This window comes from Mandrillus leucophaeus, unplaced genomic scaffold (assembly GCF_000951045.1).
Source record: "Mandrillus leucophaeus isolate KB7577 unplaced genomic scaffold, Mleu.le_1.0 Scaffold522, whole genome shotgun sequence".
Lineage (NCBI taxonomy): Eukaryota > Metazoa > Chordata > Mammalia > Primates > Cercopithecidae > Mandrillus > Mandrillus leucophaeus.
Genome location: NW_012105609.1, coordinates 471,728 through 496,127, shown reverse-complemented (window position 1 = coordinate 496,127; position 24,400 = coordinate 471,728). Strand labels below are relative to the sequence as shown.

The 24,400-nt window shown below is 56.6% G+C and overlaps 2 protein-coding genes across 4 annotated transcripts in view; both read left to right on the top strand.

The window, feature by feature from the left end:
• The window catches only part of ZDHHC1 (zinc finger, DHHC-type containing 1), a 22,289-nt gene extending 3,168 nt beyond the window's left edge, over window positions 1-19,121 (top strand). The window contains exons 2-12 of one of the 2 annotated variants that reach the window (XM_011996692.1): window positions 5,743-5,789; window positions 7,128-7,373; window positions 12,417-12,592; window positions 14,073-14,174; window positions 14,585-14,709; window positions 14,798-14,956; window positions 15,205-15,317; window positions 17,990-18,072; window positions 18,262-18,355; window positions 18,480-18,540; window positions 18,647-19,121. In XM_011996692.1, coding sequence (XP_011852082.1) covers window positions 7,128-7,373; window positions 12,417-12,592; window positions 14,073-14,174; window positions 14,585-14,709; window positions 14,798-14,956; window positions 15,205-15,317; window positions 17,990-18,072; window positions 18,262-18,355; window positions 18,480-18,540; window positions 18,647-18,930 — 1,443 coding nt within the window. In that variant the 5' untranslated portion in view covers window positions 5,743-5,789 and the 3' untranslated portion in view covers window positions 18,931-19,121. Of the gene's footprint in view, window positions 1-5,742; window positions 5,790-7,127; window positions 7,374-12,416; window positions 12,593-14,072; window positions 14,175-14,584; window positions 14,710-14,797; window positions 14,957-15,204; window positions 15,318-17,989; window positions 18,073-18,261; window positions 18,541-18,646 lie in introns of both variants that reach the window. The other variant, XM_011996691.1, reaches the window with a different exon arrangement.
• An 849-nt stretch (window positions 19,122-19,970) lies between these two features.
• TPPP3 (tubulin polymerization-promoting protein family member 3) lies at window positions 19,971-23,719 on the top strand. Of its 2 annotated transcripts, XM_011996689.1 has the most exons (5): window positions 19,971-20,120; window positions 20,462-20,552; window positions 22,414-22,607; window positions 22,897-23,050; window positions 23,167-23,719. In XM_011996689.1, exons 2-5 carry the CDS (start codon window positions 20,532-20,534, stop codon window positions 23,353-23,355), a joined length of 558 nt encoding a protein of 185 aa, XP_011852079.1. In that variant the 5' UTR covers window positions 19,971-20,120; window positions 20,462-20,531; the 3' UTR covers window positions 23,356-23,719. The 2 variants fall into 2 exon arrangements, with proteins under 2 accessions (XP_011852079.1, XP_011852080.1); XM_011996690.1 differs by lacking the exon at window positions 20,462-20,552.
• Window positions 23,720-24,400: the final 681 nt, after the last annotated feature.

The window sequence follows — 24,400 nt, the reverse complement described above, 5'->3', positions numbered from 1 at the left end:
CTAGTTTTTTGTATTTTTTAGTAGAGACGGGGTTTCACCGGATTAGCCAGGATGGTCTTGATCTCCTGACCTTGTGATCCACCCGTCTCGGCCTCCCAAAGTGCTGGGATTACAGGCTTGAGCCACCGCGCCCGGCCAAAACTCCGTCTTAAAAAAAAAAAAAGTGAAGAAAAGAGAAGAAAATCTCTCACACCGGCCAGGCGTGGTGGCTCATGGGCTGGGCGCAGTGGCTCACGCCTGTAATCCCAGCACTTTGGGAGGCCGAGGCAGGCAGATCATGAGGTCAGGAGATCGAGACCATCCTGGCGAACATGATGAAACCCCGTCTCTACTAAAAATACAAAAAAAATTAGCTGGGCGTGGTGGTGGGCGCCTGTAGTCCCAGCTCCTCAGGAGGCTGAGGCAGGAGAATGGCTTTAACCCGGGAGGTGGAGCTTGCAGTGAACCGAGATCGCGCCACTGCACTCCAGCCTGGGCGACAGAGCCCCAGACTCTGTCTCAAAAAAAAAAAAGAAAAGAAAGAAAAAAGAAAATCTCTCACATGGAAACCACAAATCCTCTAGCAAAAGGACAAGATGCATGGGAACAAAAGTTTCCTGTGGAGTGCACTTTCCCTTTGGGTTCTGGGAGTCTCTGGTAGCTGAGTTGGCTCTGGCCAAGGATGAAGCAGGTCCTGCCTAGCAGCTCCTCTGTTGTGCTGTCTGGTTGTGTGATTCCAGCTTTGACAAGAACCCTAACAGCTCATAGGAAGTTCTCTGGCTTTTCCTCATAGCTCTGTAGCTGAGCGTCTTAGAATTGCTTTCAAGAGTAAGAAAACATTTCACTAAAACCAAGCACCCTTGTTAGGTAGGAATTCTTTGTCTAGCATGGTAACAGGGCTCTAGATCACACGAGTGTGTTTCGTCCACAAGGCAGCTCAGTGGGGCCTGGAAGGCAGGAGGTGACATCCCCCAATCATTTATTATTTGACATACCTTTTGTTTTCAAAAGCAGTACATGCTCATGATAAAATAAATAAATATGTATGTGTGTGTGTGTGTGTGTGTGTGTGTATATATATATATTTATATTTGAATGTTTGCAATTTCTGTCTTACAGCTCTTGGACCACTAGATCTTCTTCCTAGGGGCTGCTCCTGTGTTTGGTTTCTTGCATTTCATTCTGGAGAGAATCTATGCATATAGGAATGTAGATGTTTATGCATCTGTCCCCCTCCCCCACTTTTTTTTTTTGAGACAGAGTCTCGCCTGTTGCCCAGGCTGGAGTGCAGTGGCGCGATCTCAGCTCACTGCAACCTCCGCCTCCCAGGTTCCAGCGATTCTCCTGCTTCAGCCTCCTGAGTAGCTGGGACTACAGGCCCGTGCCACCACGCCCAGCTAATTTTTGTACTTTTAGTAGAGATGGGGTTTCACCAGGTTGACCAGGCTGATCACAAACTCCTGACCTCAAGTGATCCACCCTCCTCGACCTCCCAAAGTGTTGAGATTACAGGCATCAGCCACTGCACCCGGCCCTCTTTGTTTTTATTGACTTGGTAGCTCCATCTACAAGTGTTCTTCGTCTTGCTTTTTCACTTAATTGTGTATCAAAGATTACTTCATCCATTTTTTTTCTTTTTTTATCCGTTATTTTTGATGCTGCCTAGCATTTTATTGTGTGGATGTGCCATAGTTTGTTTATATTGTCTTTTGTCCTTTATTATTTCAAATAATGCTGCAATAAATCTTTGTGAGTATATGTATAAGATAAATACCTAGGAATGGAATGTCTGGGTCAAAGGGCATCTATGTTCTAAAGTTTCGCCAGACTTGGACATTGCCAAATTGCTTCACTGAACTTTGTTTAAAGATGAGTATAGAAGAGATCCAAAGAAGTGAATCTGTGAAATTTGCCTCAATGTTCCTCAGTCTGTGAGTGGCAGCTCGGGAACCAGAAAAGGGCTCTACTCCAGGCTCAGCCCTCTTCCTTTGGTCCCACCTGTGTCTCCCCATTGGTGGTGCAGGGCCCTCCAAGTGTCTGCTTCAACCCTGTCCCTTTCTCCTCTGACCCCATCACCCTGCCCTCCCAGTTCCTTGTCCTTTCCTGGGAAACCCTCTTTAGTAATTGACTTGATTCTGAAGCTCTCAGGTAGCTTGCAGCAGTCCAGGGATGCCCACAGTCTCTCCAGGGCTGGTGCTTTTCACCTTGGTGTGGTTTCTTTGAGAGTGCTAGGCAAGAATTTCAGAACAATATTCCTAAATGTTTTTTTTTGTTGGTAGCAGAGGTGGGCATGAGGAAAGTGGTCACTCATGTAACTATAATGTAGTTCATAATGAGAACTTAAAATGTTAAGATTTCCTTCCTTTGACTTAAATTAAGTCAAATGAATTGTATAAATTAAGGTACCCAAATGAAGTATAAATTAAGGTACCCAGGCAGGGCATGGTGGCTCACGCCTGTAATCCCAGCTCTTTGGGAGGCCGAGCCAGGTGGGTCATCTGAAGTCAGGAGTTCTTGAGACCAGCCTGGCCAACATGGTGAAACTCTGTCTCTACTAAAAATATAAAAATTAGCTGGATGTGGTGGTGCACGCCTGTAATCCCAGCTACTTAGGAGGCTGAGGCAGGAGAATTGCTTGAACCTGGGAGGTGGAGGTTGCAGTGAGCTGAGATCGAGCCACTGTACTCCAGCCTGAGCGACAGAGCGAGATTCAGTCTTAAAATAATAATAATAATAATAATAATAATAATAATAATAATAAATTAAGGTAGCCTAACCTTATACTGAAAACACCATCTAAGGCTTTTTGCAAGTGAATGTTAACGTGAACAGATTACTGTCATCCTGCCAATGGCTTCCATCTTGCGGGGGACAAGGGAGGGGCCTCCACAGCCCCTCCTGCCTGCCTCAGTAGCCAGGTGGATCCTTGGCTTACCCAGGCCACAGGACCCCCTCCTTCCTGTCTTCCCTTTATCACCGCCAGCCTGACTCTCTATGGTTTGTTCTGTGGCAGGAGAAGGTACATGAAGAATGTTTTCCCAAGGCCATGTACCTCTGAACCCTGCAAAGATGCATCTGGGGGTAGCCAGGTGGGCAGCAGGGAGCTTGTGGGCTTCACCACCACCTTCTGACCAGCTTCTCCCAAAGCACAGAGCTGCTGGGCTCCCTGCTGGGCTGCTGTGGTACCGCTTCCCCCGTGCCCTTCTCCCCACTGGCTAGAAAGTTTTCCAAAGCACCCTGAGCCATTGGGTCACTCTCATGCCTTAAGCCTGCTTTGCCTCCTTGTGGCTCTTCCAGCAGTGCCCATGTGTCCTCACCTGGCCTTCTAGGCCCCCCGAGATCTGAGCCCTGCAACTTCTTCGGTCCCATCTCTCACTGGGTCCTGCCCTCCCCTTCCTCCTTCCCCTAACCCCCGCCCCCACAACCTGTCCACCCTGTGTTCTGTCACATTGGATGGCTGGCCCTTGCATGGGCTGCCAAAATGCCCATTCACCACTGCCCTGGTTTCTGTTTGTGTCTGTCTGGGTCCCAGAAAAGAAGCCCCTGAGGGCATGCACCCGGTCTCATCTGTGTTTACATCCTAAGTACGCAGGCTGGGCCCCGATAAGTGCTGACTGGCCAAGGTCAGAGGGTGCCAGCTGGCCACGTTGTCGGGGAACAGAGCCACATGTCTTTCAATCTGGTCTCCTAGAGAAGTGCTGAGAGGGGAGCAACAGCCAGAGAAGTCCCGGGGTCTGGTGACAGTGTTTGGTCCCATCCATGGCCTGGAAGCCCCATAATTGGATTCTCTCCGACCTCCCAGCCCTTTTAATCAAAATCTTTTGGGCCGAAGGAATTTGTGGCCACCAACTCTGCAGGAGAAAATGTCAGCGGGCCGGGCGCGGTGGCTCACGCCTGTAATCCCAGCACTTTGGGAGGCCGAGGCGGGTGGATCACGAGGTCAGGAGATCGAGACCATCCTGGCTAACACGATGAAACCCCGTCTCTACTAAAAATACAAAAAATTAGCCGGGCATGGTGGCAGACACTTGTAGTCCCAGCTACTCGGGAGGCTGAGGTAGGAGAATGGCGTGAACCCAGGAGGCGGAGCTTGCAGTGAGCCGAGATCGCGCCACTGCACTCCAGCCTTGGCAACAGAGCGAGACTCCGTCTCAAAAAGAAAAAAAAAAAAAAAAGAAAATTTTGTCAGTGAAGAGTGGGCTGGCCTGGGCATGCCTGTGGGCCAGCCTGGGCGTCTATTCCGGAATGCTGCCTCTGCCGAGGGAGGTCTGCCCAGCAGCACCATCCCCATTTCCACAGCCTCAAACAAGTGCTCGCTTCCTGGACCAAGGGGGTATCCTGATTTGGAGTCAGAGGCATCCCCAAGGCTGTATGTGGCGGGTGCCTGGCTGCAGATGGTGACTCCTCCTGCCTCAGGAGTCCGGGATACAGCAGCGCTGGGGGTACCTGTGGCCACTGCCAGGCAGTGGGGCCGGATCAGCCACATGCCTCTGTTTTGCTCTTTGGAAACTCCTGCAAGGTATAGGGTTGTTTAGGTTTGGGGATGGCAAAAGGAGAGCCAGACTTTAGGAATTCCAAATTCATGGATTCCTTTCAAAGTAGTTGCCCTGGTGATGGTGTCACTGGAGAGCTGATGTGCAAGCCACAGGGATTGGCCCCAGAGCAGAACCATCTAGCCCAACCGTATTCACAGGGCTTGACCTGATGACCTTTGACATTTCCACAATACAAGGACAAAGATTTGCTATCTTTGGGGGATTTGCAAAAGAAAATGAGGGCTGGGATACTGGGTCATGCATGTAATCTCAGTGCTTTGGGAGGATAAGGTGGGAAGATCGCTTGAGCCCAGCAGTTGGAGACCAGCCTAGGCAACATAGTGAGACTGTCTCTGCAAAAATAAAAAATAAATAGCTAGGCATGGCGACACGCCGCTGTAGTTCTAGCTACTCAGGAGGCTGAGGCAGGAGGATCACTTGAGTCCAGGAAATTGAAGCTTCAGTGAGCTATCATTGTGCCACGACACTCCAGCCTGGGTGACAGCACGAGACCCTGTTTCAAAAACAAAAAACAAAACAAAACAAAACAAAACAAAGCAAGGCCAGGCACAGTGGCTCACGCCTATAATCCCAGCACTTTGGGAGGCCAAGGCTGACAGATCTCTTGAGTCCAGAGTCCAAGAGTTGGAGAACACCCTGGGCAACATAGTGGGACCCGGTCTTTACAAATAAAATAAAATAAAATAAAAAAATTAGCCAGGTACATGCCTGTAGTTGCAGCTACTCTGGAGGCTGAGGTGAGAGGATCACTTGAGCCTAGGAGGTCAAGGTTACAGTGAGCTGTGATGGTGCCACTGCACTCCAGCCTGGGCAACAGAGCAAGATCCTGTCTCAGAAGAAAAAAAACCCTAAACCCAAAACCAAAAAACCACCAGCTGAATCCTTGGGGAAAAACTGAAGTCCTCCATTTAGTTTTGAGACCTCTGGGGGACTACTCAGAGGTCACTTCAAATAATGCTAGGCTTGGCCTGCAGGAAGCTCTGAGCCTCAGGTTGGCTGAAGGGCAGGGTGGCTAGGAGTGAGTGTGTGGCAGTCAGGGTGGTAGCCAGCCAGCAGCGGGAGATGGGCTGCGGGAGGCATGGGTTCACGAGCCTGCAGAAAGCGGGCAGGGCTGGATGGATGGAAGGCAGGGGAAAGCGGGCCAGATGGCTTAGGGTGGACCAGGATTCCACACCATTTACTGTGCCCACATTTCCTTTTATTTCAGATGTTTTCAAGTCAGCAAACATTTACTGAGGATCTACTGTGTACAAGGTACAATTCTGGGTGCCTGGGGGAAGGGACATAGGGGACAGAGATGAATAAACCCCACCCAGCACATTTGCTGCCTTTGGGGAAAGCTGTCCTAATGGGGGCAGACATGGGGATTGCAAAGCATCCCAAATGGCAAAGTAATTTGCCCAACAATGGCTTAGCATAAGGACCCCCTGACTCAGGGCGTCAGGGAAAGCTTCCTGGATGAGGCAATGCTTGCAGTTGGCTCTGAAGATCAAGCCTCATTCTGTGGGCTGAGAAGTGAGAAAGGTGATCCAGGCAGATGCACTGAGTGGGAGTCTGCGGCACCCTTTCTGCTTAGGTTCCCTGTCTCATGGGCAGAGGCTCCTGAAAGGAGAGTTTAGCTACCAGGGTTTTAGCCCCAGCTCCTGGCTTTCCCACCACGAGTGCAGAGCTGGCCTGTCTCCCAGGTATGGCGCTGCCTGCCTGGGCTGTTGTCCCATCTTGGGCCCAGATCTTGGGGTTGGGGGTCTTCCTTCTGTAGCTCCCCCCTTCCTGCCTGGCCTTCATCTCTGGCCACTGGGCCAGCTGTCTGGCTAGAGGGTGGCGGGTGGAGGGGGTGGTTGATACCATCTGGTGGTCTGCCTCTGAGTCCAAGAGCATTAGCCCAGCTTTCTGTACAAAACTGTATACCAGGCCCAGATTTACTTAGAGAAACATGGTCATTTCTGCTGCTGAAGGGAACTAAAGAGGAATCCTTCCCTCCCTCTCGTGAGCTGGCCCCTCCCCAGCCAAGAACCCTCAGGCAGCATGGGGCAGAGCTTCAGGCTCCCCCAGTCCTAAAGGGATTTTGTGTCCACTGTGGGGCAGAGGGCAGATCCTCCTTCTGGGCGCCCCATTCCCTGTTTCCCTGAGCAAAGGATAGCGGGGGTGTCTGACAGTTGGATTTGGACCTCAGGAAGGAGGTGACTAATCCTAACAGAATCAGCATGTGTTCTCATCACTCTGGCCCCGGCCTGATATTGTTACCAGATGAGAACATGTCTTATTGGGTTTAACTGCGATGGCTGTGGAGACAGCACTTTGAGTAACAGGCAGCAGCACTGTGTCCTGAATAAACCCTGGGTCCTCTTACCTTGTCCTGGCCAGGCTGGGGCCAGGGTTTGCTTTGGGCTTTGAGGCAGCAGCCCACTCCCACCCTTTCCCCACTGCCCGTCTCTATCGTGCTAGGATGCCAGTATCCCCACCAGAGTAGCTGGGAGATGGTTTTATGTCGCAGCCTACTCCCCCTTGCTGAAACCTGGCTGCAGACACCGGCCCTGGGCTCCAGCCCGGCCTCTTGGGCTAATGCTCTCTCTACTGTTTCTCCCTCTGGAGATGAACATCTGCAACAAGCCCTCCAACAAGACTGCCCCTGAGAAGAGTGTGTGGACAGCGCCGCCGGCACAGCCCAGCGGACCCTCCCCCGAGCTGCAGGGCCAGCGATCCCGCCGGAATGGGTGGAGCTGGCCCCCTCACCCGCTCCAGATTGTGGCCTGGCTGCTGTACCTCTTCTTTGCTGTGATCGGCTTTGGGGTCCTTGTTCCCCTCCTGCCTCACCACTGGGTGCCTGCTGGCTACGCTGTATCCTTGGGAAAGCATGGGGCTGGTGTGTGGAAGTGGGGAGGCAAAGGATGGCCGGCACAGCGGAGGCCCAAAGCCAGGTTCGGAGCCTCAGGGAGCACAGTCCGGGGAGCAGAGCAGGGTGGGCCCAGTCCTGGGGACCTGCTGCTTCCCATCCTGGCCTCCAGCCTCCACCTGACCTCTCCCCCTGATAGGGTGAGTGGGCATGCCTAAAATACCTAGGAGCATGTCAAGCCCTGCAAGGATGTGAATCCTGTCCACGGAGGCACCACAGGAGCAGTTGTAGAAGGAGGAGCCTCAAACCATCCTGACACTAACTGTGTTCAAAGCTGAACAAAGGACGAAGTAGGGAGTAATTAGTCCATTTATCAAATAATTTTTCACTTTTCAAAGAGTCACCATAGAATTCTTTTACATGGTAAGTGTCCTGGTGCCTTTAAAATACGGTTTTATTTATGGACAGACTGTGCCCAGGACTGTTTATGGGCACATTGATTCTGTAAATCAGACCCTTTTAGAGTGAGGTTGAATGTGACAAGAGACGGGATGGAGATACCCCGGAGGCTCCTGGGAATAGTGACAAACCCAGACTTGCCTGAGCCCAGTGGTGTGATTGCCCCGTCCCTGGCCACAGCCCCCAGGAGCAGAGGATGTGGCTGCAAAGCCAGGGGGTTGCAGTGAAGCAGGCATCTCTGTGCTCCTTTCCGGAGAGTTCCTATTTGAGTGTCCTTCACGAAGATGACTCCTGTGGGGAAGGTGAGGACGGCCTAAGGGTGGTTGGCAGGGATAAGCCTGAAAGCCTGGGACATCGAGTCTGTGGTGAGCTCTGTCCCTGCTCAGCACCTTCAGAGCTGCACAGGACCGAGCAACTCCTGCCAGCTCTGTGGGTCTTAGTCTCATCCTCTGTCTGATGGGAAGACTCCTACCAGGAGCACTTTAAGATATATGTGAGCACTAGAATTCATTAAGCCACAAACGTGAACGTGCTCTTTTGGGAAACCACAAAGCCCTGGGCTGGCGAGTGACAGGGTAGGTGTGTGGAGGGGACCCTAGAGGAGGTTGTCTTCCTTAGACACAGCAGTGCCATCTGGGGGCTGCTTGTTCACTAGAGCCCAGGGGCTGGTCATCAGTTCTGTGAATGGAAAACTGGACTTTCCCTGAGGTGACCAACAGGCCTTAGTGCTGTTAAGTCATGGGACATGGGAATGCATCATGGGACATTCCTCCTGTGATCTGGAATGGACACGCCCCTCACTAGGGATCACCTGAGTTTCTGCCATCAGGATACCTGGGAAACCAGATTAACCAGATAAACAACCCCATGGCTTGGACAAGTAGAAGCAAAGCAAATCATGATAAACAGAAGGCAGTAGCATTTATTAAACCCTTACATATGCCAGGCCCTGCGTCAGCCACTTTACATGAATGATCTCATTTGATCCTCATAGTCATCCTGTAAGGAGGTATTCTCCCCATTTCCTAATGAAGAAGCTGGGCACAGAGGTTCCATGACTTCCTAAGATCACATAGCAGGCACCCAGTGAGGCCAGATGGGCTGCCCAGGAAGCCTGACTGTCATGAGAAGGACGGTTTGAGGACTCTGTCTCCACATTCAGGGTTTGTCTGCTCTGGGCAATGCAGAAGCTCACAGAGCCACCTGGTTTGCGCCTGACCAGCCTGTACGCTCTCCTTCCTTCCATCAGAGCCTTCTCCTTTCTGCAGGCTCTCTCAGGTCCCCTGAGGAGTGAGGTAGGATCATAGTGGGTACCAGGTACCCACCTTGGGCCTGGAACTGGCCTGGGCCTTAGGGATGCAAGCTGAGCCCTAGGGTGCTGGGCCCCTGGCTGAAGGGAAGGCTGGTGCACTGGAGATGGTGATCACGCCACATGGTGAGTTCAGCAGATTGTGAGGGCAGGTGGAGGCCACCTACACCAGCATCACCGTGTGTCCACAGGCACACTCGAGGCCTGTGGCTCCCTTCCTTCCCCACCCCAGCTCTCCCCACATGCTCTTGGCTCCTCCCCCTTCCTACCTCACTTAAATCCAGTCAGTCATCCAGCCCTGTTGATTTTGCCTCCTAAATAGACATTGAATTGGTTCCCGGTTTCTGCCACTGCCAGCTGCCTCTCTTCCCTGGATGACCGCTGAGTTTCTAAACGGGTCCCCCACACACGCTCTCACCTCGGCCAACCCATCTGCATTCCTGCCCTTTCCAAAAACCAAATCTGATACTGTTGCGCCCCAGCTCCAGGCGTTCTAATGGTTTCTTCCTGCCTTAAGCAGTGAGGCCCAAGGCCCGGTGTGATGGTTCACACCTGTAATCCCAGCATTTTGGGAGGCGGAGGCGGATGGATCACCTGAGGTCAGGAGTTCCAGACCAGCCTGGCCAACATGCGAAACTCCGTCTCTACTAAAAATACAAAAATTAGCCAGGTGTGGTGGCGCACGCCTGTAATCCCAGCTACTTGAGAGGCTGCGGCTGGAGAATCACTTGAACCCGGAGGGCGAAGGCTGCAGTGAGCCGAGATAGTGCCATTGCACTCCAGCCTGGGCAACAGAGAGAGACCCTGTCTCAAAAAAAATAAAGAAATGAGGCTCAACATGGCATCAAGGCTCCGCATTCTGGACTCTGCCTCTCTCCCCCATTTCCTCTGATGTGATTTTCCCTGTCCTCTTCTGTTTCCACGGCACTGGTCTCTGCCTGGAATCCCCTTGCCTCTCTCCCTGCTCCCAACACCCAGCTAAATTAGAGGTCGAGAACTAGAAGCCCATGGGTGAGTCCAGCCTGCAGATTTGTTTTTTTGAATTGAAGGATAGTTAACAAAGAAAATGCACAGATCTTAATGTTCCTTCTGTAGGCATGTTTTTAAAATTATTTATTTCCTTAACATTTAAACATTGAGAGATCTCATAAAAACCCAGACTTCTGGTTCCTTTTGAGAAGCCAGAAATTGGCCACACAGACCCTCATTCTTGCATTCGTGCAAGACAGCCGTGAGCTGGAGGCACACTTCAGCCAAACTGCTGGTTGGCACTCCACATGTTCCCCACAGCCACAGTCCCTAGCCAGGCCCCCTTTCCTCTTTACCTGCCAGGTCCCTGGAATCCATTCTTCTCTAAGTCTCAGCTGAGACAATACTTCCTCAGGTAAGCCTTCTGGACCCCTTCAGACTAGATGAGGTCACTTGGTTATAAACTGGCATATCCATGAACTTTCTTCATTGTAATTAACCCATTATTTGATTGATATCCATGTTTTTGGGTGGGAGTGGTGGCCTGTAATCCCTGCACTTTGGGAAGCCAAGGCGGGCAGATCACCTGAGGTCAGGAGTTCGAGACCAGCCTTGGCCAACATGGTGAAACCTTGACTCTACTAAAAATACAAAAATTAGCCAGGCGTGGTGGCAAGTGTCTGTAATCTCAGCTACTCAGGAGGCTGAGGCAGGAGACTCACTTGAACCTGGGAGACAGAGGTTGCAGTGAGCCCAGATCACGCCATTGCACTTCAGCCTGGGCAACAGAGCAAGATTCCGTAAAAAAAAAAAAATCCATGTTTTCCACCAGACTGCAGTCTCTTCAGTGCTGGGACTCTTGCCCCTGCCATATCCCTCAGTGCCTATCACAACAAAAGACCTCAGTAGACAGCTGAATGAATGACCCCAGGAGTGAGGCAGGAGAAGAGTTGGGGCAGGCAGGGAGTAAATGTTTGCCCTCATTCAGTGTCTGAAGAGTGGATGGCATGGTGAGCACAGTAGCTGGTGATAGCAGAGAGGTTTGGGAGGAGCCAGAGGGAAAGGGACCTTGGCACCGAGCAGAGGAGTGAATTTCAGCCAGAGAGCTGTTGAGACCCACTGTAGGAGTGCAAGCAAGCAGAGAGGGCTTTGGGTCTGAGCTTTTAAAAACTTACTCTGCGACTGTGTGAAGCATAGACTCAAGGGAACTCAGACAGGAGGGGAGAGTTGGGAAGCTATAGAGTGGCACAGGCAAGAGATGAAGATTTGGCCATAGGGATACAAGGGGCAGTGATGGCCACGGGATTGTCTCTCTTAGCTGTGCTGTGGCACACTAGGGCGAAGCCTGGTTTATGCAGATATCTAGAGAAATTTGGCTGCTGGGAGGAGAAGGAAGGGAGGAAAAGAGACTGGACAGCTGATGAATGAAGGATGACAGATGGATGATGAGTAGAGCATGAATGATGGAGGGATGATGTCTCCTGGCTAGCAAGAGGATGAGTGCAATTTTGGGCTGAAGCAGGTGGGATCAAGGGAGGGAGAGTGGATGGCTGCCTGGGTGGAATCTATGGGTGAATTTTTACACATCAGACTTTGTAGCAAATTGTCAGCAAACTTGTCTCCTGCATTTGGCCCAGTCATTGAGCAGATAGGTCCTGGAAGAGCTGTGTTTCAGCTTCAGAGACTAGCCATGCTGCCCCTGGCCAGGCCCTGAACATAGCAGGCCATCCCAGACACTCAGCCCAGGACTCCCAAGTGCCTAGATTCTTGGTAGGGGAGGTAGCAAGTGTCCGAGCCCCTGTCTGCAAGGGGTTCTCCATCTGGCCCAGCTACTGAAAAGGGGGATGGCTGCATCCCTCTTGGAGGTGACTTCCTATGAAAGCAAGATAAGCAAGCTTTAAACTTCAGGTTCTTGGGCCTTAGGTGGGGTTGATCTCTTTCAGTCTCACATCATCATTTGGAATCTGAAACCAGAAACCGGCCTGAGGTCAGACCAGCTAGGGCCTGCACCAGGCCTGGAGCAGTGAGGCCAGGACTCTGCAATTGGGCACCTAGGTGGTGACAGCAGGCACTGCTGGCTGGCTGTGGACTCCTTTCCTAGATGGCCCCTCCCCCTTTCCATTTGGGGCACAGGGGTCACCTGGAGAGGTCTGATGAGGAGGCTCTGAGGGACTGGAGGTAGGAGGTGGCACAGGCAGAGAATCTGCACAAAGCAGGCTGGCATGGCAGTGGGGAGTTCTCTGGCTGCAAGAAGTGGGGTAGGACTCCCAGCTGGCAGAGTGCGGAGTGAGTCTTTAACCTGCTGGGCCAGTTCATGGGCGCCATCTTTGCCGGCCACCTTGTGGTGCACCTGACCGCCGTCTCCATCGATCCAGCAGATGCCAATGTACGGGACAAGAGCTATGCGGGGCCCCTGCCCATCTTCAACCGAAGCCAGCACGCACATGTCATTGAAGACCTGCACTGCAACTTGTGCGACGTGGATGTGTGAGTGTGTGTGGGTGTGTGTGGCTGCCGAGTGTGCTGTGGGGTGCACGGTGGAGAGGGGGTGCCGGGGCTTCACAGCCATCCCTGATGCCTCAGAACCCTCATGTTTTATGCAGTCAAGAACCTTGATGGCGTGACAGAGAATTGGGTTCTTGAGAAGGTGAAGAGAAGGTGATTGGAAACAGAAGATGAGGAGTAGTATTCCAGCAGTTAAAGGAGGAAACATTTGGCCCTGCCCAAACATTTCTAATGAGCAGCTCTGCCAGTGATAGCCCCACATCTCTTGCCAGTATTCCCATTTAGGGGTGGGCAGGGGCGTTGATGCCTGAGACTGTGTGCTGAGCTCTTCCTGCAGCCACCCTGCCTGGTTTTCTCACTTCATGGAGGAGGAAGAGCCCAGCACTTACAAAGGCTGATAGGCCAGACATAGCCACTGATAGCGAAGCCAGGTTTACACCTGGGCGGCCAGGCCCCCAAGCAGATACTGGTGCCCTGGCCTACCCAGGAGGAGTCTGAGGCCCGGGGGAGGGGGGCAGGTGGCTTGCTAAGGTCCCTCTGCTAACATGGAGGAGTCAGTACGTGCTGCACCCCTACCCCCTTGGCTGGTCCCAGCTGCCTCTCTAGGGGCCCCTCTCCACCCTTCTGGAGCCCCACAGTCTCCAGGTCTCTGGTGGGGGATCAGGGATGGGGACATGGCCCAAGGCCAGCCCCCGCAGGAAGCCTGTTGAAGGGGTCTGTCTGCAGACTGAGCAAGCCCCTAGCCTTTAGACGCCAAGGACTTCCTGCCATTCACTGGGCACCCGCCAGCACACTTTCCAAGCGACTGCTCCAGAAGCTGCTGCCCATTGCAGGGCTCTGCCCTGTTCTGGTGGAGGGGTTGTGCCTTTGGGCCTGCCCTGTGCCTCCCTGGGCTGGGAGACTACCCTGAGCCCCTGTGGTGAGCATGCTCACGCGGATGGCGGCCTGCACTTCTTTTGCCTCTTTTCCCTTAGTCCACACAGACTGAAGTTTCTGGAAAAATGCCAGTACCATTCCCATAGAATGGCAAGGAAACAGGGACCCACTGCTGGAGGTGTCCAGAAGGGCAGTGCAGGCCCTGGGCCCCACACCTTGCTGTCTGCAGCTCCCTGGGCCCACACCTGCATCTTCTGCCTTCTCTCAGGGTTCTTTGCCTGGAAAGGACGCCCATTTTCCGTTTCATGGCGCATCAGCTAGGCGCACAGTCCCGGAGCAGGAGGGGTGCACCTCCTTACCCCTCCTGCGGCTCCTGGGGTCCCCCAGCTCTTGGGAGCGCTGCCTCCTCCAGGGACCCCACCCTGCAGCGCCTGCAGAGGGCGCGCGCGCTCCTCGTCGTCTCGCTCGGGGCTGTCTCAGGCCTGGCGCTTCGTCCTTCCACGGACCCCACTCAACCGCCCCGACCGGCCGGGCCGCAAAGTGGGGAATAAGCCGGCCGACCGCGCTGTGCCCCCTCTCCCTGCAGGAGCGCTCGCTCCAAGCACTGCAGCGCCTGCAACAAGTGCGTGTGCGGTTTCGACCATCACTGCAAGTGGCTCAACAACTGTGTGGGCGAGCGGAACTACCGGTGAGGACAGCCTGGCCGCACGGGGGCCTGGGGATGCACTGTCTGAGGGTGGGAGCCACAGACCTTGCAGCCCGCATGGCAGGCTGGCAGGGATGGGGATACTTAGAGGACCTGTGCCCATTTTATGCGGGGGTGCTGCCCAGAGAGAGATGCTCCTGGGTGCCGGCTGAGATGGCCAAGTGTGGGCCTGGAATCTTCCACCGAGCTGGCCCAGAGAAAGGTGGGCTGCCTGATGGGGTGGCCACCTGTCTTCAGTTTTGCTGTATGCCTTTGACTTCTGGGGAGTTGGGGCTGTGGGGTCACCCTCAGCCCTCTGAGCCTGTAGCAATGACCCTACAGCCCCAACTCCTATGAGCCCTCCGAGGCGCTGGAGCTCCCGGGAGCTGACAGCTACCCATGGCTGGGCCCAGGCTCTTTCTACATAGTGTTGCATCCGCTTTACTGGGTGTCCTGCTCCTGGTGCTGGTGGCCACATATGTCTTTGTGGAGTTCTTTGTCAACCCCATGCGGCTGCGCACCAACCGACACTTTGAAGGTCAGTTTAGGCTCCGGGCCTATTCTCACCCCCAACCCTGGTCACCTGTCACGTCCCCGGCTGAGCACACGCTGTCTGTGCCTTGCAGTCCTGAAGAATCACACGGATGTGTGGTTCGTGTTCCTGCCCGCTGCCCCCGTGGAGACCCAGGCCCCTGCCATCCTGGCCCTGGCTGCCCTGCTCATCCTTCTGGGCCTGCTGTCCACAGCCCTCTTGGGGCACCTGCTCTGCTTCCACATTTATCTCAGTAAGTGCCTCCCGCACCTGCCTTCCAGAGCGCAGGGGTCCTCAGATTGCAGGAAGGTGCCCAGTTGGACGGTGGAGCCTGAAACCATGCCCCTGCCCAGTATGGGCTCGCTATGGTGGCCAGGTCTCACCTGATGGCTTCGTGTATTTGGGGACACTGGTTTCAGCCTGGGGCTGGTTGTCCTCCCTCCTGTTCTGAGCTCCAGGGTCCCCTTTCCACCACACTGAGCCCTCTCTTCCCCTCACCAGTGTGGCACAAGCTCACCACCTATGAGTACATCGTGCAGCACCGCCCACCACAGGAGGCCAAGGGGGTTCACAGGGAGCTCGAGTCATGTCCTCCCAAGATGCGGCCCATTCAGGTATAGAGGATGAGGGGTGGGAGGGGGCCTGGGTGTGAGGGGTGTTGGGCTGTGCACCAAGCAGCCAGTGAGGAGACAGGGCAAGGGAAGCAAGCCTGGAACAGCTGCTGGGGGCGGGGGTGCTGGGGGCGGGGGTGCTGGGGGCAGCAGGGACCAGGCTTGTGTTGAGCGTGTGCCTGCTCACCCAAGCGTGGGCACAGCCAGAGGGAGCCCTGTGTTTCCCGGACCCCACGTACACGCCTGCCCAGGCACCAAGCATGCGCGGACGGCATGGGATGTGGGAGCCTGGAAGTAAGCAGGTTGGGGCTGCAGCAGGAGAGAGAGAGGGATGGACCAACGACGGGGTCAGTGATGGGTGACCAGGATGGAGCCATCACTTCTCCCCATCCATGACCTTAAGCATTTATGCCCATTACCCTAATTTATGCTTAGAACAGCCTCTGTTGTAGATGTGCATACTGAGGCCTAGAAGGTTAACCACAAGCTGGGTCTGGGAAGAGTTAAGGTCTCCATGCTCTGGCCAGCCTGGCCAGGCCAGTGGCTGACCAGCCTATCCCCATTCCCACGCCCCCATGGCTTCCTGAGGTCAGCAGCTGAGGTGGGGGTGATCCAGTCCTCAGAGGAGCCCCTAGGGACTAGAAAGGCGGGGCCCAGGCAGGCTTTGCTGGGGGAAGGCTGAGCCCTGGATCCCGAGGCCTCATGGCAACTGGACACAAACAGAGGCTGGTGGGTGGGTTGGGGAGGGCCTAGGACCCCGCCTCTCCTGTTCTTGTCGCCAGGGCTGGACACTGCTTGTGGGCCAGGCTGCCAGGACTGGGCAGGCCTGGGCCTGGGGCGTGCTGGCTGTGGGTGGCGACTCCGCTGTTACACCACCGTATACCTGCCCCGGTGCTGGGCTCTGATGGTGGCAGCTGTGCTGGGGAGAGGGTACTGTCTCCAGCCCCACATCAAGAGGAGACAGAGGCCCAGATAATCAGGCAGGAGACTTTCTCAAGCCTCACAGGTAGCACCCACTGAGTCAGGGCAGGCTCTTCGGCCTTGCCCTGCCAAGGCTTTGGGGCCAAATGTAGCCATAGCAAAGACATTTAATTTCTGTTCTGTCCATCTGCAGTGACTCGAGGGAGGCAAACCCGGGGGACAGGAGTGATGTTCTTGTCCCTTTTTACAAAGCAGAGAGCTGAGGCTGAGGGCCCAGTACCATTCAGGAATGTACAGGGTTTTGAAAGTCTCTGAGGAAGGATCCTCTGGACAGCCATGGCGAGAGAGGACAGGGCTCTGAGTGGGGACTCACTAGGGACGCTTCCAGACTTCCGGAGCTGGCTAGGGCCTGGCGCCTGTCCCATCCTGGCCCCTCAGCTTCTGAGACCTCCTCTACTACTGCCCCCTCGTCTGCTCCCCCATCTGGAGCCCAGGGCCCCCCAGTGGGCTTTGCCCCTCTGCTGGCCCTAGAGTGTCACTGAGTCCACACTGGGGCAGAGAAGAGGTGTGGGGGAGAGTGATCTTGAGGTCCCCAGTCCCTGTGACTGGCCTCTAACCCCTGACCCCCGTGCCCCTCAGCCCAGGCTGGCGCTCCCACACCCCTCTCCAGAGCAGCAGCCAGGGCAGAGGTTGGGCGGGGCTGCTGGCTGGGCTCCTCCCCCAGATCTGTCAGGGCCCTGCAGGCAGCCACCCACCCCCACCCCAGCAGGAATGCAGGAGGGGCCCCTCTCTGGAGCCGTTGCCCCCAAACATAGGCTTGTTTTAGAGACGGCCTTGCTGTTACAATGTCCTCTCTGCATTAGTCAGGACGCCTCCGTCTCCATGGAAACGGCTGCTGAACCCTGCGACAGCTGTCCGGGTGCTCCCGGCAAACCTTCCCCCCTCCGACCCCGCCCTGGACCAGCCCCCATCCCGCACCACGCCCTTTCTGGGCCTGCTTTCCCCCGGCTTTTGTTTCCTCACCTGGCGTCCTCCCCGGCAAAGCTGGGGCGAGTCCTGCGGGCGGGGGTGCAGGACTAGGCCACTCCTGCAACCCCCTGCCCTCAAGGCCCCTTTGCTTTCAGGGGTCGTGTCTGCACCCTCAGGGTTGCTGTGAAGATCAGGGCTTGCCCGTAAGCCTGGTGCCCAGTGGGGCTGCGGCTCTGTTTATTCCACCACCTACTACCTTCCCTTTCGGCATAGTGGCAGGGAGACCACCGCACATGCATTTACGCAGCCCCTTCTCGGCAGCCGGGATCGTGGCTGGTCCTTTGTGAGGGCGAGGGGTGCGCCCAGGACTCAGCTCTGCGGGAGCTGGTGGATGCACACTTAGGCCTGTTTCTCAGCCAGGGGAAAATAATTGGTTCAGAGGCTGGAGCCCTGGGGACGCCAGGAGCAGGTGCGGGCCGCTCTGAGCTTCCCACCGCTCCCTGGCTGAGCCTCTCTAGGCCTATAGATCCATGGGGGCTGGGAGCCTTCCAGCAGGAGGCAGAGGCTGAATAAATGAGGTAAGGACCTGGGGTGAGGCAAGGGCCAGAAATACGTGGTTTAAGCCTTACCCTACAGACGGGTTTTCCCAGCATGGCTGGGAGCCTGGCATGAGGCCTGAAATGACCCACAGAGGCCAGTGAGGGCAGGACTGCATGAGATCAGGGCTCAGGAGGCTCGGGAGCCACACCTGGCCTCCCAGCCTCCTTGACTCCCACCTTCCCCAGGAGATGGAGTTCTACATGCGGACCTTCAGCCATGTGCGCCCAGAGCCCCCTGGCCAGGCCAGGCCAGCAGCAGTGAATGCCAAGTGAGTGCAACCTGGGCATCTCCAGTTAGCATGGCAGGGCCATCGAGGCAGGAGAAGGCGGTAGGCTAAGGTTGGGGCATGGGTCTGGCCCTTCTCTGAGCTAACAGTGAGGGAAGCTTCTCTCAGCACCTCCAGTTGGGAGGGATTTGGGGAACAGAGCCCAGGCTTACCCTCCTGCTTCCCCCTCAGTCCCTCCCAGTTTCTTGCCACCCGTGGCCAAGCGGAACCTCCACCACCCTCTTCCCCAGACACTGTTGCCCTGCCTCCCCGGATCCGACCCCAGGTAGGAGGGATTGTGCTGGGCCTCCGGTCCAGGTGGAGTGGGATAAAAATAAGCCTCTACCCTGGCGCTCACCTCTGCTTCTTTTGGCGATGTGGGGCCCTCAGTCTCCCCCGTGTCTCTGCAGAAAAAGAGGAAGAGGCGCGTGTATAAAGTGCGGACGTCTGAGACCTCGGATCGGGCGTCGGGTGAGCCTCTCCCTGTCCGGGTCCTGCTCTGGGAACTCGAGGGAGGGGAAGGCAGAGTCACAAGTGAGCCGCAGCCACTGGGCTCATGTTCCCTTCCCCTGCGCAGGGCCCAGGGCCCCCGGCCGCCGCTCCGGCTCGTCGACGGATTCCGCGGACGCCAGCCCTGTGCACGCTGCTGGCCCTGCTGGCGCCTACCACTCGGCGTCGGCAGAGTCCGTGGACGAGATACCAGTGGCGCAGACGCGCCTGGGCAGCGCCGCTCTGGCCGCCCCACGGGGCCAGGGCCGAGAGCCCACGCTGGCGCTGCAGGCGCGTGCGCCCGCCGTTTTCGTGAGTCCGAGTAGCGGCGAGCCCGGGGCGCCGGGCGGCCGGGAGGCTGGTCTGGCTTAGCTGGGCCGAGAGACCGGAGGGCCGAGTTGGAGCGGCCGGCCCGACTCTCTATGCAACACCCCATCCTTGCCGCACCGAGTGCACTTTAGGGGCCTCTACGGCCGGCGGGATCGGCCTCCCTCCCCCACGACTCAGCAATACCCGCCCCACCGGCTGTGATGCTCCAATAAACTTTTTTATGCTTTTGCGGACGTCGTGCTTACTTTCTTAATGACAGGGGCCACGGACCATCCAGAAGCCCGACCCTGGTCAGTCGACCGGCGGTGGGGAGGGGGTCCCTGTACAGTAGGTGGCCACCCAGGCTGCCCTGTGGAGGTGCTCAGGTGCGTCTCGTGGTTAGGAAAGGCCTTAGATGGCGGCCTGGAGGAGGTTATTTTTTTTAAAGATGGGCTTTGCACTGGGAGGCCGAGAGAAAGCAGGCTTTGGACTCCGAAGAAGTAATGGGCGCTGAGGCTGAGCCTGGAGGTCCCTGCAGCTTTTCCCTGCAGCAGGGCTGCCGTCGAATGCCAGCATGCTGGGGGTGGGCGAGTGCGATTCGCTCGTGGGGAGTCCCCTCCCTTCTTCCCCACTGCTCCAGACTCTGAATCCTACCCAGGAGAGCACGGGAGTTGTGGCCTGGGGGTGCCACCCGTTCAGTGGATGGCAGTGCTCTTGAGCCAACCGTAGACCCCTGTCACTGAGGGAGAGCTCCTTCCCGATTCCCCAAATCCCACCAATGCCGCGCTGCAGCCCCCAGATGGCCTCTGGTTGACTCTGGGGAGCTGGATCTCCCCTGGAGATTCGGGCCGCTTAGAGATTTAGGTAGATCCCAGGATGGGAGGCTGTTTCCTGAGGGGGCCGTCCGAAGACGCCCCGAACTGCAGAGCGCTGGTCTGGCCGCCGCGAGGACCGAGGAGTTGCGGGGGAGGGGCGGGATGCGGCTCCCGGAGAGGCGCGGGGAGGGCGGGGCCTCGTGGGCGGGGCCGGCGTGACCTTGGTCACTCTCCCGCCGAGACAGCCTCGGGGGTGGGACTCGCCGTCTCTATGGAGACCGAGAAACAGGGGATAATACGGCCGAGCCGCCTGGGCTGCAGTCCCACCCGGGAGCCGGCAGGGAGCGGAGCTGCGGAGCCGCCTGGTCTCCCGCGTCCATCGGTCCATTACTGCGTCCTTCTGTCCATCCGAACGCGCACTTCAGGAGCAGTCGCGAGGTAGAAGCCCATAGGAGACCCAGATGCCCGCCACCCCAATCAGTATCCTGCACGATGAGGGTTGGGGGGAGCAGCCTGGAAAGGGTCCCAACCTCCAGCGGTCCCAGCCGAGGAGCCAGCTGAGCGGCCCTGCCCTGGCCCCAAGCATTCCACCTCACAGCCCCCACCTCCTGGTCCGGCTGATTGATGACACCAGCTGTCCCAGTGGGAGTGGGATGGGTGCCCCAGTTCATGGGTGTGGCCACTCCATCCACCGCCTGCAAACGCATGGGGCTGTGGCCTGCAACCCAGCACCACTTGAGGGGGCTGAGATGACCAATAATCCATCTTTCCACGGACAGGAGTGAGCACTGCACGCAGGATCCGCCCAGTGCTTGGGCCAAGCACCCTGTGGCATCCAAGCTCCCCTGGATGTTACCCTTGGTGAACCAAGTGTGGGTCTTCGGGTCCCTGGTGGGAGGTTGTACCCAGGGAAAGGGAAGGGGTGTGCAGTGTGGACTGGGGTTGTGGTCCCTGTAACATAGGAGCCACCGGTGCTCACGGTCCCAGAAACTGCCACTTAGGGATGGGAGTGTGGTCACTGGGGAGGAATTTTCAGTGGAAGATGGGGCAGCTGGACGGAGCCCAGGCTGTGGTCACTGGAGGCCCTAGTGTAAAAGGCAGAGCTAGAAGATGGTTGCTGAGACCGAGGGTGTGGTCAGGAGGTGGCAGTGGAGGAGGGGGAGTGCTGGTGGGGTCTCTACACAGGGGATCTCCGCATAGTACCTGGGAGTCTCATAATGTTAGTGTGTGGATGTGGACTGGGGCCTCCAGTGCAGGTTGAGGGTGTGGCCAGAGGGCTGCGGGTGTGTGGACAAAGGGGTGCTGACGGTCAGGGGGCGTTGATAAAGGGCTGTGGGTATTGGGGGGGGTGAGGGGCTGAGGCTGTGGTTAGGGGTCTCAGGAAGGGATGCAGGTTTGTGGCCAGGGCCCTCAGCCCCAGGGCTGCGGGTGTGGGTATGGAGGAGGCTGCTGTGCAGGCTCAGGGTGTGGCCAGGGGTCTGCAGCAGAGGGCTGTGGGTGTGGGGGGTACTTTAGTGCAGGGGTGTGGGTATTACTGGGGTCGGCGCAGGCTCGTTAGTATATATGTGGGGACTGGTGGCCGAGGGTTGTGACGGTGGGTGTGAGGATGGAGGAGGCTGCAGTGCAGGGCTGAAGGTATGACCAGGGGTACAAGGCCCAAGGGGTGCCAGGCCAGGGCTGAATGCACAGGGTTGCCGGGAATAGGCTGGTGTGGCTGAGTTCAGGGTGTTGCCAGGGGTGGTCTGAAGTGTAGACATGAGGAGGTGTGTTTCAGCCACAGCCCCAAGTGCCAGCACGACTCTTGGGGTTCGTAACTCTACAGCCCCCACCCCAACTAGTCCCCAACCTCCTGCTCCCCCAAAACTCCACAGTGGGAGGTTACAGCCCCAGTCAGTGGCGAGGGGCCAGGAAGCTATGGTTATGCCCCAGGCGCAGGGAGTGCTGGTGTGCCCCACCCGTGGGCCCAAGCTCCCCAGTCCAGCCCAGCCCAGCCCAGCCCCTCAGCACTGGGAGCTTCTCCCTGAGCCGCCCTGACACCATCCTGCCCTTAGCAACATTCTCCAAGCAGCACCACCCTCCCTTAGCAACCGTCTCCAGGCTTCACAAACTGTGGCCAGGCCAGCCCCAAGCTCCCGCTCCCCTCATGTTTTTGTTTAACAGCAAATAGTAACAAGGCCTTGCTGGGCCAGCTGCACCCCTGCCCAGGGCATGCACCCGTGCCCAGACTGGCTCTTGCTGGATCCTCATGACCCTTACAAAGATGCCGGCCTCACTAAATGCCTGCCCGACCAGCAGCCTGGCCTGGCCCCAACCCAACTTGGCGTGGAGCTTCCAGGGAGGGGGCCTGCTCTGCCACCCTCACTTCCACCGAAGGAGGCCTTGTGCCAGGGCCAGACAAAGCCAGGGCCCCAGCTGCTGCCCTCACAGTCTTTCTGGACAGTGCCACTCTGTTCCCAGCCTGCTGTGGGCATCATGATTTCATCTGCTGAACCCTGCTCAGAGCCAGGGCTGGCATTAGTGACAAGACCGTGCCTCCCGGGGCTCTTCCTCGGGGCTCTGTGGCCCAGGGTGACAGTGACTGGCCCCTCTCCCCAGGCAGCTCCAGCTCCAACTCTGTCTGTAGCAGAACCTGCCCAGGTCTTGCAGGTTTGAGGTAGAGGCTGGGATGTTCTGGGCTTGGGGGAGGGGAAGGGCAGATTGGCTGGGAGATGACCCAGGTGGGTCTCTACAGGGTGGCATGGCAGCAAGCACAGACATCGCTGGACTGGAGGAGAGCTTTCGCAAGTTTGCCATCCATGGTGACCCCAAGGCCAGTGGGCAAGAGATGAATGGCAAGAACTGGGCCAAGTTGTGCAAGGACTGCAAGGTGGCTGACGGAAAGGCCGTGACAGGGACCGATGTGGACATCGTCTTCTCCAAAGTCAAGTGAGCCCCAGGCAGCCCCTGCTTCTCATGTTCCCAGGAGGTGGGGAACTGGGGGGCTGGAACCAGGGAAGACATTGAGAAGGGGTCAGGGAAACACCATGATCACGAAGGTTGTTCTTCCAGGGCAAACCTTATCTATTGCCCTCCAGAGGTGCTGACCCCCGCGATTTCCCCAAATGTGGGAAAGAAACGCAATTGCATAATTTGTGGCAGCAGTGACTGCATTTGTGCTTTCCCCTGGGGGAGAAAAAAGAAAGGGGAACACTCATGGTGCCCACATGCCTGGCAGGGGGAAGTCTGCTCGGGTCATCAACTATGAGGAGTTCAAGAAGGCCCTGGAAGAGCTGGCGACCAAGCGATTCAAGGGGAAGAGCAAGGAGGAGGCCTTCGATGCCATCTGCCAGCTGGTGGCAGGCAAAGAGCCAGCCAATGTGGGCGTCACCGTAAGTGCCCTGCTGGTCTCGGGTGGCCATGGAATGGGGTGTGGGGAATCATGGCTGTGGGTGGGAAGGGCTGGGCTCCCTCACCAGGTGCCCCTGGGGAAACTCTGTCCAAACAGAAAGCAAAAACAGGGGGTGCTGTAGACCGGCTGACGGACACCAGCAGGTACACGGGCTCCCACAAGGAGCGCTTCGATGAGAGTGGCAAGGGCAAGGGCATTGCGGGACGGCAGGACATCCTGGACGACAGTGGCTACGTGAGCGCCTACAAGAATGCAGGCACCTATGACACCAAGGTGAAGAAGTGAGGCTTGGGAAGACTGCCCCGCCAAGTGCGGCTGCCCCTGACAGAGGCTCAGGCCTGGATCTAAGGGGCATGTGGAGCAAGAGATCCTGGTCCCCTCCCTGCTGGACCTGCCACCCAGAGCTTCCTGCCTAGTCCCATGGGGCCGGCCCACCAGGCCTCTGACCCAGGCTGCTCTGCGGCCCCTTCCTCCTCCTCTTCCCCCTCCGACTTCTGTCCACCTGGGGACAGTCTGTGCCTGTAGCCTCATGACCCCAGCCCAGCCCCAGGCATGGCTAACCCCTGCCTGCTTGCCTCATATTTAAGCTGCTGCTCTGGCCAAGTGCCTAATTTTAACCCAGACCTCAATAAAGACACCTTTTGTACCAGTATGGCCTGGTTGACAATGATGGGGGAATGACATTCATACCCCAGTGACCCCCTCAGTGTCATCACCCCACTGCATGCCATACACTGCTAATCTCTCCCCTTCCCCTGGCAGCCTTGCCCAGAAAAAGGCACTCATGAGTCCCCTTCTGTTAGCACAGAGCCATTCTGTCTGAGGAGACTCCTGAGGAAGTCCAAAGCCTTTTAGCTGGGCCTGATGGGAGTCCTGACATCGAAGCTTGCCTTCCTGTGATCAGTGCCTTGGGTTTGGAGAGTTGGCCCCCTCTCCACTTTCCCAGCAGTAGGAGGGATGAAACAGCTGACTTGGCCTGGGCCAAGCATTGGCACAGGCCTCAGAGCCAGGCCTCAGCTCTCCATCTGCGAACAGGGGCTACTGAGGCAAGTCATTTTGGGCTTTGGCTCAGAATATCAGAAAATGCAGGGCCAGGCAGAACCTTAGACTAGAGTAGCTCATCCAGGTTGGGCACCGTGGCTCACGCCTGTAATCCCAGCACTTTGGGAGGCTGAGGCGGGTGGATCACGAGGTCAGGAGTCCAAGACCAGCCTGGCCAACATAGTGAAACCCCGTCTCGATTAAAAATATAAAAATTAGCCGGGCATGGTGGTGCTTGCCCATAGTCCCAGCTACTCAGGAGGCTGAGGCAGGAGAATCACTTGAATCC